The sequence below is a fragment of the Rhododendron vialii genome, chromosome 4a, assembly GCF_030253575.1.
Source record: "Rhododendron vialii isolate Sample 1 chromosome 4a, ASM3025357v1".
Taxonomy (NCBI): domain Eukaryota; kingdom Viridiplantae; phylum Streptophyta; class Magnoliopsida; order Ericales; family Ericaceae; genus Rhododendron; species Rhododendron vialii.
In genome coordinates this window covers 10,859,124-10,876,556 of record NC_080560.1, presented here as the reverse complement: position 1 = coordinate 10,876,556, position 17,433 = coordinate 10,859,124, and the positions used below count along the sequence as shown (strand labels likewise).

The 17,433-nt window shown below is 38.2% G+C and overlaps 3 protein-coding genes and 1 pseudogene across 6 annotated transcripts in view; 3 read left to right on the top strand and 1 right to left on the bottom strand.

Annotated features, from left to right (window-relative positions):
• The window catches only part of LOC131323193 (prohibitin-1, mitochondrial-like), a 38,677-nt gene that overhangs the window by 8,860 nt on the left and 12,384 nt on the right, over positions 1–17,433 (top strand). The window lies entirely within an intron of this gene.
• Positions 1,037–4,273, top strand: LOC131323194 (uncharacterized). Of its 2 annotated transcripts, none has more exons than XM_058354882.1 (2): positions 1,037–1,925; positions 3,830–4,273. In XM_058354882.1, exon 1 carries the CDS (start codon positions 1,106–1,108, stop codon positions 1,781–1,783), a length of 678 nt encoding a protein of 225 aa, XP_058210865.1. In that variant the 5' UTR covers positions 1,037–1,105; the 3' UTR covers positions 1,784–1,925; positions 3,830–4,273. The 2 variants fall into 2 exon arrangements, with proteins under 2 accessions (XP_058210865.1, XP_058210864.1); XM_058354881.1 differs by having other exon boundaries at positions 3,233–4,273.
• LOC131323189 (putative FBD-associated F-box protein At5g53635) lies at positions 4,018–11,361 on the bottom strand. 3 transcript variants are annotated; one of them, XR_009199111.1, is made up of 4 exons: positions 9,916–11,162; positions 9,677–9,820; positions 9,207–9,591; positions 4,018–4,140 (listed from the first exon to the last, which is right to left on the bottom strand). XR_009199111.1 is itself a non-coding variant. In XM_058354874.1 (4 exons), the coding sequence occupies exons 2-4, from the start codon at positions 10,843–10,845 to the stop codon at positions 9,280–9,282; spliced, it is 1,386 nt and encodes a 461-aa protein (XP_058210857.1). In that variant the 5' UTR covers positions 10,846–10,876; positions 11,172–11,357; the 3' UTR covers positions 9,001–9,279. The 3 variants fall into 3 exon arrangements, 2 of the variants coding, with proteins under 2 accessions (XP_058210857.1, XP_058210858.1); XM_058354874.1 differs by lacking the exon at positions 4,018–4,140 and adding an exon at positions 11,172–11,357 and having other exon boundaries at positions 9,001–9,591; positions 9,916–10,876; XM_058354875.1 differs by lacking the exon at positions 4,018–4,140 and having other exon boundaries at positions 9,001–9,591; positions 9,916–11,361.
• Positions 11,920–16,685, top strand: LOC131323187 (pentatricopeptide repeat-containing protein At5g18475-like; annotated as a pseudogene).

The following is a 17,433-nucleotide window of genomic DNA, read 5'->3' as shown; positions in this document are numbered from 1 at the left end:
ACAACCATCTTAGTTGGACCATATTGACTAAAAGACTATGTTGGTCAGTCAATGACCTTCAATTAAAATAGTTAAATGCATTAGGCCCTGCTGGTGTGGTAGCTATGGGATTCATTACGCAATGTTTACCAGTTAACTTAAGGTCTAGGGATCAGCTAAAAACTCCACTTTAATCGATGCTTCCAAAGGTCTAGCAAAGTTACATTGATTTAAACTTTGAAAACAAGTTTGAATCAATGAAAACAAATCACTCAGTAAATGAATCCCTTGAAAACAATTAAGGGTGGTAGCTTCACTTCACTTCTTTCTACAATGAATCCCTTGAAAACAAATCACTCAGTAAATTTCTCAAACAGTTGGTGAGCCATTTTCTCCAACAAGTTTGATCATACACATGGCTCCCCACAAAAGCTCCAATCTTATCTCTGATGAAAAAAATAAGCAAGTATTTCAAGCCCTGACCCAATAATCATGCATTCTTCGTACCATAATTTCTCAATCTCAAACTCATACACAAAAACAATAAAAGTTAGGAATTCATACCTTTGTTGCAGCAGACACAAATTCTGGGGATTGACAGGAAATCTTTAGCACAAATAGGGTACTAAAAGGAAGAGAAGAGAGAGAGGGAGGGAAGGGGGAGATAGCGCGGGAAAAGGACTGAACCGGAGAAGAAAAAACGCGCCAGAAAAATTGATAAAGAATTGGATCGCGTGTGAACAGTTCTTCGGTAGAAGAACCGAACTACTGTAGCGGAAGAAATTATACCGTGTGGTTTAGCTTTGCTGGTGCAGGGGAGAATTTATCCCTTTCATTAGCTAAAATAGCTTTTTCTCTTATTTACAGAGATTGATAAACTTGCTCTAAACTAGGTTGTTGATTTTGTTCATTTTTTTTTTTGTTAATTGAAAAATTCACTTGTAGGGTAGTGACGTTGAAAATATACTTGCAAAGGAGTGGCAAAATCAAAATCATTTCACTTTAATTAAGTCGATATACGAGTAAGCTGGTCCGGACATTGTACACTAGCAAAAAACACTACGGTTGGCTGTTCCAGAAAAAGAACGAGAGAGAGAGAGAGAGAGAGAGAGAGAGAGCGCGCGAGATGAAATTCACCGAGTCACCCGTAGTCGAGCTCCGCGTACGCGACTCCCTCCTCTCAATCCAACAAGACAACAACTCCATGCACGTCGGCACCTCCGTTTGGCCCTGCTCCCTCCTCCTTGTCAAGTTCGCCGAGCGCTGGTCGGCCCCGCCGCAACCCTCCGACACAACAACAAACCCCTACGCCGCCCTCCTCGACTTCCCAAACAAGCGCGCCGTCGAGATCGGGGCCGGCTGCGGCGTCGCCGCCATGGGCCTCCACCTCCTCGGCCTCCACGACGTCGTCCTCACCGACATCGCCCCCGTCATGCCAGCCCTCAAGCGCAACCTCAAGCGCAACAAGCCCGTTTTGAAAAAAAACCTAAAGACGGCCCAGCTCTACTGGACCAAGCCCGACCAGATCCAAGCCCTAGGCCCGCCGTTCGACCTCGTCATCGCCACCGACGTCGTTTACATCGAGGAGACCGTGGGCCCGCTGGTGAGTGCCATGGAGGCGTTGGTCGGGGACGGCGGGGCCGTGCTGCTCGGGTACCAGATCAGATCTCCTGAGGCTCATAGCTTGTTTTGGGAGATTTGCAGCAGGGTTTTTGATGTGGAGAAGGTTCCTCGCGAGCATTTGCATCCGGAGTATGCGTATGAGGAGGCGGATGTTTACATATTGCGAAAGAAATTGTTGTAACAAATTATGTATCTGAGGAACCTCATCAATATATGCTTGTGGACAGACAGCTGTGTTCGTAAGTTGGTCCGGACTTCCGAGTTATCAAAACACAAATACAGCTGTGTTCGTTCAATGGAATGAATCCAATCTGCACTTTGAGGTCACTTTTGCTATCCAGAGTCTTTAAAGTAGGAAAGTTGATATCTTTTATTAGTTTTGGAATATTTATGAATCATTGGATATGTTTAGTAGCATTCAAGTGTAGTTTTATGCATTTTTCATGATTTTAAGGGGGGGGGGGGGGGGGGGGGGGGGGGGGGGGGGGCGAGAATGAAGAATGAGAAATGAGTGAGGAAAATGTTGTGCGTTTTTTTTTTTTTTTTCTTTTATTCCCGGGTTGAATGTGGTTTGGAAATGCAAAATGAAAACTCAAAAGACTTTGAGGGTGTTTGGATTGGTCTTTTTTTTGAATTTTGCATTGTTGCTCTTTTTTCCATCTTAGGTGTTTGGATACCACCCCTAAATGCACTCCCATAAGATGCTTTACTAGTTTACTGGATTTGGATGATAGAGGATAAAGCCAGAATTTTCGGATTATGTCTCCGTCCTTCAATTTGGAACTGTGTTATGGCAGAAAGACTTCTACATTTGCTACCCAAACAGCAAGACAACCATTCCTATTATAAATCGCAAAGGTGTTAAGGAATGTAGTCAATTAGTATGTATTGTTTCCCTTGTTTCTTGTTTTTTCCATTGCTGCCCTTTTCTTGTTGGGAGCTTTCTTCAGGGGCATGTATTCTGTTTCTTTTCTTTTCTCATAAAACTTAATTTTACCAAACCAAAAAAAAAAAAGGCCAAAAATCCATTGAAACAATACTTCTATGCTCAACAATTCTTCCATTCGTTCATCTACATATTTCCAATCAAAGACAACATTTTCCATACTTAAAACTGCGAATTCCAAAAGTCACCTTAAAATGCATGTTCAGATACATTTGCCACAACTTATGAATCAGTGGAAATGTTTGGAAACGAAGTGTTGTTTCTGTGCATTTTTCATGATTGGTTTCTTTAATCATAGCTGTTTATGACTTTATGTGTGGTGTGTGAATTGTGTGAGATAGGTTGTCTGTCTATACACTGGTGATTTTGTGATAAGACAGAATTTTGCTGGAGAAACATATTGGATTTTTGGTTAGTGCCCGAGGCCCTCCTGAGCTCTTCTTCTTTTGTGTGTGTGTGTGTGAGATTTCATTAGCGGATTGGATTGGGATTGATCATTGAACTTTGAAAATTATGAATGACCTGTAGAAATTAAGTGAAATGATCATTGAACAAGAAAATAAAGACAATTCAAGGCTTCAAAGATTGCGTTAATCCTGAAATGGTCTCCATTAAGATTAGTTACCTTCTTGAAAACTAAACCCTTCACATAAGTGAACTTACCTTCTTGCAATGTCTGAACAGGTTAATTAGGAAAAAATGACTTCTAACATCTTAGCAATGACCAAAACACAAACGCTTTCTAAGACCCATGGACACGAAAGGTTGCTTCAACTAAAGGAAGGAGCTCATCAATGTCAAAAACCATGGACACACAATCAACAAACTTGAGGCTTTCAAGAACTGGGGCTTCAATCACAACCCCATATTGTTGAAAACTTTTCCAATTGATACACAATCTCTTCAGAGTAGAAGAGCAAACGCATAAGGTCGTTTTGTTGTCTTTGCCTGACATAGTCATGCTCTGTAACCTCAGTTCTTCGAGGGCTGGGCAGCCAGAGAGGAGGTTTTAAAAGAATTGTCATCGAGAAATGTCAACGAATGAAGATGGAGCACCTTGAGAACCGAAAGAACACACAACCAGTTAACTTTAAAACCACAAGATTGACAGAGGTAAAGAGGATTTGGGGCAATTCAACCACAGGCTCTATGTTAAGATCAAGAACAATCTCTTGGACTTTTAGCTTGATTGCAGCATGAATCCATGAGTTAACAGTTAACACGGTATGGATTGTAGTACCCATACCTGCATTCAAGGCGAAATCTTTCTATGTTTTGCAGATTGTGGAGAAGCAGAACTCTGTCCACAAAATTCATGAAGCCGGAACGTGCATCCTTGCAGTCTCCAAAGGTGCTTGTTATAACAATAGAAGTCAAAACTTCGTACAGAAGTCCAAAGATATCTCCATCTGGTTGATAATGAGCTGGTTCGGACAGCATATTTTGTGGGCATCAATGACTATATAGTAGCAAGAAGTTGCTCCGGTAGACTGGTAATCCGATCATCTTTTTCGGAATCTCTAGGTTTGTTATCGCGGTAGTTTCGAGTTTTCGAAGATTTGTGCATCTTTGTAGTCTCTGGTATGCTGATGCTATAACACAAGTGGACGAAACACAAAAACAAAAATGAAAACAGAGTAAAAATCAGGTTTAGGATATGGATTTCGTGAACTTAATCCATATGGGTGCAGAACAGTAAATAAAGGAGGAAGTTCCAAAATTACAGTCTTGATGTGTTCTCTGAAAGAATGCAGCTTATTTATGCACCAGAGAGAGAGAGAGAGAGAGAGAGAGAATTCACACGTATTGGATGAAGTACTTTTTGTCTGAGCAATGATATGCACACAACTTCAAAACACAATTTCGAACACAACTATTTCCAAAACCGTTCGATACACATGGGTTTTCGTCCATCGAACGGTTATAGTCACCCAAAAGAATTTCATAAATCCTCTTTAAGAAATAACACATTTTCTAGAAGAGGCTCCTTTGACATTTATAACCTTTATAATACGAAGGTATGTATGTATATATAGTCATCAAATAGTGGGTGAAAATCATTTTTCGAGTATGCAAATACAGTATTAGGGGTCCTTTGTACCTGTATTCAGGATTTAGGCCAGTATTTCCTGTGTATTGTTCTGTATTTATGAAAACTTAGAAAAAAAAATCTTTTACTATTCCTTTCCTTCTTCAAAATGGTTTGTCCGAGAATTATTATAAAATTAAAAAAAAAAAAAAAAGGAAAGAGACAAACGATAATTAAAAATTGATTTGGAGGGGAGTATTAACGGGTTTTTTTTTTTTTGGGACTATGGAAAGAAAAACAAAGCATTTGTTTGTTGGACTTTACTTAAAACAAGATGAAATAACCAAAAAATGCCAACTACTTCTACTTGATTTTCTTAATTTTTCATTAATTTTTCTACCTCTCAATGTGGGAACCCTGAAACCTCCAACAATTCTAAGACCACACTTTTTAAATCCAACTCCATGCACATCTGTGTCCGGAGCCATTGGATGTATGCGTCCTCATGTGCATCCAACGACTCTGAACACAGTTGTGTTTCTGAAAGTGACACCACAATAATTAAAAAGAGTTATTTGCTTCACCATTCCATGAATGATCACTTGATTAGTGATTAATCAAAAGTTAAACTCATTTTGATCTTGATAATGTTAGCTAATCATGGTTAGCATTTATTAATCGTGATTGGCTAAATTAGTTACAGTTAACCCCGATTGATTTTTTTTTTTCCATTCAAGCTTAACACATAACAAAAAATAACTTACCTTGATTGACCATTCAGAGATCATTATGCCAGTTAACCAGAGTCTCTGTACAACTCATGGAAGTATCTTGATTTCCTCTGTAATTCTAAAGTTATAATAAAAAGGCAGTTTAGCCACTTAGGTAAAATGGCATTCAACATTCCTGATGGTAGAGCGCTATTCATCCGCGCTCGTAGGATTCGAACTACGATATCGACTTTTGACTTCACAACATTCTTTACATAGAGTTTTGTGCGTCGCTAAGAATGTCAGATTATGAGTATATCCTGTTCGCCGAAACATATAACGCACCCACATAAAAGGCACACAAAATGCATAAATATGAGACTTAAGATATAAAAATAATGAGCATGTGTCACAGTAAGTGACATCGTAGTGATTTTGGTTTTTCTTTTGCATCTAATGAGTACCGTCGATTCTTAGCAAATCGGTGACTCCCAGGTGCAATGCCCGTAAAAGGGGCATCGGTGGAGCAGTGCCATCCTTCACAAACTTCAGATTTATTCAGTTTGATCTCCAGAATCAGGTAGAGTGACATCTAGTGAGAAACACCAATTATAAGACCAGTGAAGCAGCCATTCACGATGAAGAAACTAGCAGAAATCATGATGAAGAAGCTAGCAGAAGACAGAAACCACTTGCAGTTTACGATCCTCTCGAAATTGAGATTGTCTAATTGGCAAACTGATAGCATAGGAGGATCATGGCTCTAATATTTCACCCCGTAGATTTCCTCTTGAAGCATGCGTACGCTTTACTGTGTTCTAGGGGAGAAAAAAACATTTTGATGATATGGATATGGATAAGGGAAAATTTCAAAATAGCACCTGACTTTTCTTACAAATCACGTATAGGCACCTAATCTTTTAATATTATCAAAAAAACACTTGACCTATTTAAAAATTCATTAATTTTCCACCCGCCGTTAACTTTCCATCCAAAAACAGACGGAAATGCTGAAATGGCCTACATCTGGCCATTTGGAGGGAAACCAATATACATTTTGGGAGAAAAACACATTACTCTACTGATTTCTCCCGCCAAAACCCACCTGAGGGGCCATGGAGTTCCAATGGTTTGTTATGGGAGTAATGCTTATAAGACTTCATTTCGGTTATTGTAACTGTTTATTTTTTTGAACTGGTTATTGCACATTTTGGAGATTAAATTTATGTGCCATTTTTTTTGGCAGAGCTTGAGATGGTGTGAGGCAAATGAAGGAGAAGAAGGAGATGTTTGGGACATCCCCATTCCACTTAACTTTTTTTTAGTTTTGTTCTTATTTAAATTTTTTCCCGTCTTTCTTAGTTGCACCTCACTTTTTTTTGTCATCAGAAAGTAAAAAAAAATTATATATTTGCCCAAATATTTTGGGAAATAGTCATTTTTTTATTTAAAAGTGATTATTTCCTAAAACATTTGGGTAAAAGTATAAAAAAAAATACTTTTTCGATTTGTCTTGTCGAGACAAATCAATAAGTCACAAAAGGTTGACGCAAAACTAACAAACGCGAAAAAAAAGAAAAGAAAAGAAAAAACAAAACTAAAAGTTATAGAGAAAGTAAAATAGTTGTTATTGGAACTCCATGGCCCCATAGGTAGATTTTGGCGGGAGAAATCAGTAGAGTAATATATTTTTCCCTCAAAATACATATTGGTTTCCCTCCAAATTGTCAGGTGTAGGCCATTTCAGCATTTCCGTCTGTTTTTGAATGGAAAGTTAACGGCGGGTGGAAAATTGATGAGTTTTTTAATAGGACATGTGTTTTTTTGATAATATTAAAAGGTCAGCTGCCTATGCGTGATTTGTGTGAAAGGTAAGGTGCTATTTTGAAATTTTCCCAAAAAATGCAAAGACACCATGGCATTTGCGCACGAAAGATCTTAAGCCGAAATACTTCTATTCATGAACTATTCGGTTTTTTTCTATGTCATGAGACTATTTTTTTTTTTTTTTCCAGCATATTTGTGTAAAACTTTGTTTCAACCATGCTAGCTTAACGGCAGTCTTAAGTAGTCTAATCCCTTTTGTTCCAACTTCTGTAGGAGTATTAGTTTAAGCTATTCATGGGTTTAAATACAAAGAAATAACTGAATCTTGATTTGGATAATCCATCTCATTCTCCATGCAAACAGATGTACTATAACACAGCACCAATAGTACTATTAAATCAAAAAATTCGCCAGCACAATTAAATCCTAGCTAGAAATACCATTACACAAACCCTTAGTTAGATCCAGCAAGAAAAATTGAAAGACAAAATGAACATAGCAAAATCCATCAAACAAGAAAATGAGATCTCCAAGGAGCACAAAAGCAGGGAGAGCCAAAGCAGCAGACTTACCCAAAAAAAACAGCAGCAAGACATCATGACTTTATCCTAAATAAAACAAAAAACCCCAAATTAAAAGGGCCACCTGAAGAACGGTCCTTCCTGAATTGCAAGCAAAATGACCTACTTGAAACAATCCATGAATATAGCTTCATGCATTTTGATAGTTGCCAATATTGCATATTCTTAGCTAGATATCAAATATTATAAAGATGCAGAGCTGGAAAACCTACATTTTTCTAAGAGCTGCACTTCTCTTATTTAGGTACAAATGAAGTATTTTTCTTGGTTATTAGATACTTTAGTTATTAAGAAGAATTTTTTTAACTATTAATGTGCTGGTGTGACTCTAAAGTGTAAAGATCACAAGAGCTGTGTTGCTAATCTACATGAATGGACGACCCCCATCATTTAGTCGCAAATGGCGGCTGTGTTGCTAATCTACATGAATGGACGACCACCATCACTTAGTCACAAATGGCGGTAGTCACGTTTTAGGAGATGAAAGTACTACCAAATGGATTTTATGTTGACCAATCACACAAAAATTGTACTAGTATTTTTTCATTAATTTGCATACTAATGAAATCATGTAACGATGTAAATAGTAGCTTTTGGGGGTAGCGATTCTAGTGAACCTTATGTTACCGGATGCCTATACGCATGGATAATTTGCTAGTACAATGACATTAAACATCACTGCATAAATAAATAAGTAAATCAGTAAGTTAGTGGGCAAGGGAAGAAAGAGAGAATTGGTTTGGGATGGATCAAAAAATTCGCTAGCAATACCATTACACAAACCCTTAATTAGATCCAGCAAGAAAAATTGAAAGACAAAATGAATATAGCAAAATGCATCAAACAAGAAAACGAGATCTCCAAGGAGCACAAAAGCAGGGAGAGCCAAAGCAGAAGACGGTTAGAAAAAAACAGCAGCAAGACATCATCACATCATCCTAAATCAAAAGAGCCACCTGAAGAACGGTCATTCCTAACTTACAAGCAAAACAGACCTATGTGAAAAGATCCATGAATATCGCTTCAAGCATTTTCAATAGTATCCAATATTGCATATTCTTAGCTAGATATCAAATATTATAAGGTGAAAGTACACGAAGACCCTCTCAATTATGCCTTTTTTTCACGAAGACCCCTTAACATTTAAAACCACCCATACAGACCCCCTCAACTATAACCCTAAACCACTCAACACCCTTCTGTCAAAAACACCGTTAAGATGAAGGAATCAACGTGAACAATTTCTATAGATGAGGGGGTCAGTGTGGGGCAATTTTTAAGGGGTAGAATCGTTATTTTTCCTCATTCCGTTAACAGGGTTAGCCAATTTTTCATTTCATGTAGTTGAGGGGGTCTGTACGGACGGTTTTAAACATTAGGGAGTCTCCGTGGAAAAAAGGCATAGTTGAGAGGGTCTCAATGTACTTTCACAGTTTCACCATATTATAAAGATGCAGAGCTGGAAAATTAACCTACATTTTTCTAAGAGCTGCACATTTCTTGTGCTGGACAAAAGAAAGAGGGCAAATATACCAAGGCTGAGATTGTTACTCTACTCCAGGTGTTGTTGTATACTGCAAAATATCAAAGCCACTCCACGGTGGAGAACCGGTAAGACCCAAATCTTCCTTTTTGGTGGCAAAACTCAATTTGACATGTGCTCGAGCCTCTCTCATATTTCTGAAGATCTGTCTTTATTTTCTTGTTCCTGCTCCAAGAACGAAGAGTCAACCTCTTCAAAACCATGGCATTCTCCAAAAGATACCGCACCAGTTTCATCTCCTTGTTACATCCGGAAAATCCATTAAATTCAATTTTCTCCAAGCTGAGTGACAAACATAGAGGCACATTCTCTGGCGCTCCACTCCACAAACACACGTCGCAACATTTTCTATCCTGGTAACAACACAACAGTCAATGACATTGAAGGTTTGAAACAAATGAAAATATACCTCAAAAGATCCCCACAAAATGAACTCACCTTGGTCAGAACTAAAACTGTCAAACTAGGAATGTGCCCGAGCAAGTCCGGAACAACAGACCAAGGAATGTCATGAATTGCAATGTGCAAGTGGGTCAAAGAAGGAAACAACAGTTCATTATAGGCAGAAGCATGGATAACAACCTGAGATGATTTACACACAAAAGAAAATGAGATTTTGCACCCAATTTGTTAGTTTGATAAACTTGTCACAACCACAAGAATAAATTAGTAGTTACCTTGAGAGTTGCATTATATAACCACAAATTCTGAACATTAGAAGCCTTTGCAAGCATCCGAACTACCGCATTACAGTAATAATCACTACCTTCATAGCCATCATTGCCGAAACAAACATGAACATCTGCCTTAACTAAAGCAGGGAGTTCATCAACCTCAAAATCCCTCGATACACTATCACTGAGCTCGAGGCTTTCAAGAGATGGAGCTTTAATCACAACACCACATTGAACACTTCTTTCTTCGAAGTTGAGTACAATCAATTTCTTCAGAGTAGATGAGCAAATGCATAATGTGTTTATCTTACCTCTTGGCGACGTAATTATTGCTAGTTCTTCAAGGACTGGGCAGCCAGAGAGGAGGTTTTTTAACGAACCATCATCAAGAAAGTTCAAGGAAAAAAGATGGAGAACCTTGAGACGCGGCAAAAACACCGTCAAAGCAGACCAAGAAAACCCATAACTTAACTTTAAAACCACGAGATCAATAGATGTAAAGAGGTGTCTCGGCAACTCAAAAATAGCTTTCGATGTGATACTAAGAACAAGTTCTTGAACATGACGGTTGATTGCAGTAGAAATCCATGAGTTAAGACGGTAAGGATTCTCGTTTCCCCATCCACAATGTAAGTGAAATTTAGTTAGATTTGGCGAATTGTGGAGGAGCAGAACCCTGTCCACAAAATCCATAAAGCTTCCTGGATCACCATAACCCATTCTATAATATCTAAGGTCAATAACTGGGACTGAAGCCCAAAGGGATTTCCATCTGGTCGACAATATGCCGGTTCGGACAGCATTTTTTGTGGGCATAAGAGACAATATATGACACAGAATTGCATCTGGTAAATTGCTGATCCAATCTTTTCCTTCTAAATAATCTGTGTCATTTGATTTTTCGCCATGAACTTTGGAAGATCGAACCATCATTACAGTATCTGATAAGCTTTCTGAAAAGGCACTGGGAAAATATTTAAACAATGAAGACTAAAAGTTAGGGTTAGGGTTTTTTAGCCAAATTAAGGGGAAATTAAACAGTAAAAACAAAAAATAATTAAGTTTAAAATTCGACAGTTCATTATGGGCTGTTTCCGTTAAACTAAAAGAACTAAACATCATGTTTTCACGGATTTTTCTTGACGGGTCATTCTCCTTATATACATCAATCGGAAGCAACTTGACTACCGTCATTAGCTTGTAATCCAATAATATAGAAAAACGCACCATACATGAGCTATATGTATACTTTTCATTACCCATAGACCAGAGAGAGAGAGAGAGAGATGTTCCCTAAAGTTCGTAAATTGAGAGACTGCAGTTAGACTAATCCCCTTCGACCTGGGCCCAGATCAAGGCCCTCTTCCTTCATTCTGAAAATCCGATAATTGGAGAGAGAGAGAGGAAGGGAGGGAGGGAGGGAGTTGAACGCCGAAGGTTGTGGTAGAGCTATAGGAAAGAAGAACTGAAATGGGGAAGCTTTCGGAAGAAGAAAAAAGGGTAGATTGATTTTTGGCACTCCAAGTCAATGGCACTCCAACTTTTGTCCTCATTGTGTAAAGTTACAAAAGTATCCTTCTTTTTTTAATTGACCTTTACTACGCTCATTATAAATTAATTAATGAAGAAAGTCATTCCTTCTTTCTTTAATCGTTCTTGTACATGTCTGGCTTTGATTGGCTTGGCCCTTTCTTGTGAATCCATGATACTAGAATTCCGCTACAAAATCATATCCAGAATTCCACTTCAAAAAGCAAAACTGCATAATTCCATTTTAAAAAAAAGAAAAAGAAAAATCATACCCAGAATTTAAACAACCTTGGCTAAATTAGATGCTTGAATTTTTCTGAAATCCAAGACCATTCCCAGATTAAGTCCACAAAACACAAGAAGTTCACAAAATGTTTTGCCATGTATGATCTGCCAGAAACGGCATTGTTGGGAGAATACATTTTGATCCCCAAACCGGCAAACCCTGAGCCCGAAGTCATTCTGCAAAACCCATTCCCGTTGCTTGTTCTCTCTCTCTCTCTCTCTCTCTCTCTCTCTAAACGGAGGATATATATGATGCGCTGGTAATTTGTATCTATCTGCGACACGTTATGGTTCTTCCCATTCAGGTAAATTTCTCTCTGTCATTTTTTGTGCTTTACGTCTGCGGACGGATGTAGGTGACATTATTTCAAGTGGGTAAGCTCAATTTGGTTGGTTTCTTAATTTTTTTCTACCTTTTTAGTTTATTTAGAAAGTTGAAAAATTTTATGCTCTCATCCATATAATCACAGTCGTAAACTCGTATTTACCTAGGTATTTTAAGTGCGAATTAGGATATTAATGTAGAAACTTTATATCCATCTCAAAGCCAATTGGCAATGAGTGGAAAGGTCCCAGATGTTATTAAGTGATCACCCATTCCACTCCTAAGCAATGTGGGATTCTATTTTCTTAACATCCCCCCTCACGTGCAGACGCGTTTGAGGTCTGTCACGTGTGGCCACCTTTGGGTCCTATCATCGTGCAGCCTTTTTGCTAGTCTGTCATCGTGGGGTGTGGATTGTTAATTTTTAAAATGTGGAGTGGAACGGGCCCCGCTTTGATACCATGTAGAAACTTTATATCCATCTCAAAGCCAATTGGCAATAAGTGGAGAGGTCACAGATGTTATTAAGTGATCACCCATTCCACTCCCAAGCAATGTAGGATTCTATTTCCTTAACAATTAAATCCCAAATTTTTGTCTCAACTCTGTGTCATTCACATTGTGTTGTCGCACCATTACTTGAAACCCTTAGTCTATTCTGCTTCGCTAACGCTCGGCTAAGTCTTGAACCTTCATGCTGACCATTCGCATTCTCAGTAGCAAAAGTGTTTCTCTTTGCTCTTTAAGTAGAAGGACAAGAAAGAAATTATTGGTTTCCTTACTTTATTACTTAGTTTGGGGTAGAACTTTATAGATGGCAACATAGGGAGAATGTTAAAACTTATTAGTGTTGATATGGTAGTACAAGAAGACGGGGGGGGCAGACAGCGAAGTCAGGGAATTCAGGTAATGGGTCCAAGCCAATCACACGGGACCCGTTCGTTTGCAGCATAATCTTGTGCTATTTGTGGATTGTAAATTGCAGCACATGTTCTTTGTCTTAGCACTTGAGTCACTTTGTTCATCTAGTTTTAATTAGTGCATGTAAAAAAAAAGCTAAAATATATAGATGGGCTGATATTTGTGAAGTAGGTGACAAAATTAGAAACTGGGTCAATTTTGTGAGATTCTTAATCTTTCTCTATTTGTGTCATTGTGTGATTGAAATGTTAATGCTACCAGATGATTTATCACAATTTTCAACTTCGATTGTCATTGCCGTTTAGATATGAATCGTACGGTTTAGTTGTTCCTGAAAAATGGTATACAAGGGACTAGGATCATCCGTGTCTCATTTTCATTGGGTTGTCACGGCACCACAGCTTAAGAAGAATCTTCATCCATCTTAGCTTGGGTTAAAGCTTTAGTGTGGCAGCACAAGTAACTTATTTAGTGGCAACGTGACAGAACAAGGAGAGTGAGGCAATAAGGAGGTTAGAGTATTGGTAGTACAAGGGACCAACTATTTTGCAGCTTAATCTATTTTCATGTGTACCGGCCTTTCGTAACCGTGTCCATTGTGAGATACAGATGCGACACAACATTTTTCCGGACATGTGTCAGACACACCTAAATACATGTATTTTTTAATCATATTTTGTTTAGTCGAACTCATTGTAGACATTCGAGGACACATAGGGGACACTCCAAGAACATGTTGACGACACATTAGAAGGTTAAAAATGCACCTTTAGAATTGGGCCCATAGTCAAAATTTTCATAGATGTTTAGTTCAGGAATATTTATACAATGATCATTGATTTGTATATTCACAATGTTTTACTTCTTTTTTTTAATCTTAATTTGACACAAAAGTCAACTTTTATCTGAATTCTTAAGATACATATAGGTCATATTTGACATGTCCTAACATGTCTGCATCCTAGTTTTTGGAGGAATAACGTATTGTGTCTGTATGTCGTATCCATAGCCGTGATCCTTAGATGATCACCATATTAGCACCTTTAATCACTGTGTAATGATTTTGTCGAACATAAAGCAAAGGAGTAGGAGAAACCTGTTTGAGTGTCACATGGAACCTAAATTTAGGAGAAAAATCTTTGATCAACTTTGTTGTGACTCTTGACTACAGTACGGAGGAATAGTAGTAAGGAAGATGTGGTGGTGTGGTTAGTGGAGAAAAACAATACATACTCCCTTGGATCAATGACCAACCAGCTGGAGAGAGCTTGGTTTGGAAGAATTGCAACTACTAAGGTGAAATGTTTTGCTTGGTTGGCGCTGTAGAATAGGATTGCCACGAAAGATCTTCTTAGTCGGCGGGGGAGGGGGGGTTACTGTTTTCAAACTCCATCACCTTTTGTCTTTTGGTGAAAATATTTTACAAACTACTCATCATCTACTACCGTTGTGTTCTTGGGTAGGGCCCCAGAGATCGTCCTTCGTTAGTATTCTGGTGGTTTAGCTTCAATAATAAGGATTTGAAAAAAATAATTTAGGATGCAATCTTCTTTGCCTGTGTTCTGAACTTTATGGACTACAGGACTGAGGTGGTTTTCAATAACATTTCTGTTGATTGGTGTTTGGTTACTGCGTTATGCCAAGTTAGAGTGGCTTCATGGGTCATTACAGCTTAGAATATTATAGAGTATAACATCCAAGACCTAATTAGATGTATTTTAGGGTGTAAGGGCTTTGAAGATTATAAGCAACTGTTCGCTAGCTGGTGGTATTTGCTTCTATTTCCAGTTGTATTTTGCTATTGTTTTGTTGACATCTCGCCAATCTTGAAGTTGTGGCTTGCACATAATTTATTGTTTTTTGTTCATATAGGTGGGAGTTTCACACATTCATGTTCTGCTGCTTATGATCCATTTTACTGACATAGTCACAGTGTAAGCCATTTCTCTACTTGATTAATTTTTGCTTTATTGTTGTTTGTGTTGTTAAAGAGGAAAAACTTGCTTAGTGTTCTTTAGTCAGCCAGTCCATTGACTTACATATTCTTGTCTTCTCCAGATTATAAAGCCCTATAATAGCCTCAAAAGTTTTCTTGGATTAGATGAAAGTCGTTTTCCATAAGCACCGGTGGTTCTCTACTTCGACTTCTACTCCGTCGTCATCTTCACTTCCATGGATCTCCCCGCTTCAGCTCCTCAAAAACCCCTCTCAAAAACCAGACCTTCCTACCGAAACCACATTCACCACAGTAGAAGCTCGAAGGAAATCCAAATACATATCTCATAATTCTGCCATCAACTTTATAAAACGTGAGAGGGATCCACAACGTGCCCTAGAGATTTTTAACTAGCTAGGCATCCTATCAAAGGGGGTTTAATCACAATAATGCCAACTATGTGACTATTCTCAATAAGCTTACTCAGTTCAAGAAATTTCAAGCAATTGATGCAGTTCTTCATCAGATGACATATGAAACATGCAGATTTCATGAGGGCATATTCCTCAATCTCATGAAATATTTCTCAAAATCCTCTCTACATGAAAGAGTGCTTGAGATGTTTTATGCCATTCAGACAATTGTTCACAAGAAGCCCTACCTTAAAGCCATCAGCACCTGTCTTAATCTTCTGGTTGAGTCAAATCAGGTTGATTTGGCACGAACATTCCTTGTGAATGCAAAGACGAATATCAACTTGGAGCCTAACACTTGTATTATCAACATCTTGGTTAAATACGATTGCAAGAAAGGTGATATCAAATGTGCTTTTCAAGTGGTGGAAGAGATGAAAAAATTTGAAACTTCTTACACTAATTTGATTACCTATTCGACTTTGATGGATGGTCTATGTGAATGTGGAAAGCTCAAAGAAACAGTTGATGTGTTCGAGGAAATGGTCTTGAAAGATCAAATCGTGCCCGATGCTTTAACTTACAATGTTTTGATCAATGGATTTGCCCGTTAGGGAAAAGTTGACCAGGCAAATAAGATAATCGAATTCATGAAGAAGAATGGTTGCAAACCAAATGTTTTCAATTACTCAGCCTTAATGAAAGGGTTTTGTAAGGAGGGAAGATTGGAAGAGGCCATTGATGCTTTTACTGAGATGAAGAGCATTGGTCTAAAACTCGATATAGTTGGTTATACCACTTTGATTGATAGCTTTTGTAAAAGTGAGAAGAGTGATGAAGCCATGGATTTGCTAAAATAGATGAAAGAAAAAGGCTACAGAGCTGATGTTATCACCATTATGTGATATTAGGAGGATTGTGCAGAGAAGGTAGGGTTGAGGAGGCTCTAGGGATGCTTTATACGCTACATTATGAGGGTTTTTCTTTGAACAAAGCAAGTTACCGGGTTGTGTTGAATTGTTTGTGTAGAGAAGGGGATTTAGGCAAAGCTCTTTAGTTGTTGTGTTTGATGTTGGGTAGGGGGTTTATGCCGCATTTCGCAACTTCAAATGAATTACTAGTTCGTCTTTGCGAGGATGGGAAGGTGGTTGATGCTGCGACGGTGTTGTTTGGATTGGTGGAGATGGGGTTCAAACCAGAGCTTGATTCATGGAGTGTTTTAGTATATGTTGTATGCAGAGAGAGGAAGTTACTGCCTACGTTTGTTCTACTAGATGAGTTATGGAAGTAGAGGACAAAATCCAGATACTTGGCAATTATTTAATGGTTTTTTTACTCAGCAATATTAACAGAGTCTTGCCTAATGGTCATAATGGTCGTGCAGAATAGTGTAATAGTAAAATCCCTCGAGCTCAACTATCTGCTTCCACCTCCCACGTACGCACACGCTCGCACATGGAATGCTTATAGTTCGAGAAGAAAGAGTGTTTAAAGCCATTGTGTGACACAAAGGATGGAGAGATTTTAATGGTATTGGATTTGGATAGGATAGTAGTCTATAACCCGAAGCAAAATAGGTATAAGAGGATTGGGATCCCAAAGACTTGCTAATGGATTGACGTGGCATTTTATACAATCTCTTTTCTCACCTTGTGGCTACAATGGCATTAAAAATGAGATCGCTAATCCAATGGAAATGGAAGAGAAAGTGGTAGTTCAAAAGATCAATCCGTTATTTTGCTCATTCTCTGTATTTGCTTATGTAGCTTGAAACTTGCAATTTAACTATCGCAATGTTGTTGATGGTTTTGTTTTGTTTTTCATTGTTTTGTTGTTAGGTTGTTACCCTTGTTAGTGTTCCAATAGAACCATGATCCTTGTCCAAGTGAGTGCTACTTCATTTGTTTTTGTGTTATCAAGCACAATGTAGAATGTAATCAATCAAAGTCGATCTTTTGTTGATGCTTGCTTGTTCTCCTCCATTATAAAAAGACTTACCAAAATAACTATGATACGTATAGTTTTCTCATGGAGCTTGTTGGTCGGAATCTGGAGTAACTTGCTTTTGTTTTAGACTATTTATGCTTTCTTCACACAGCTTGGATTAAAAG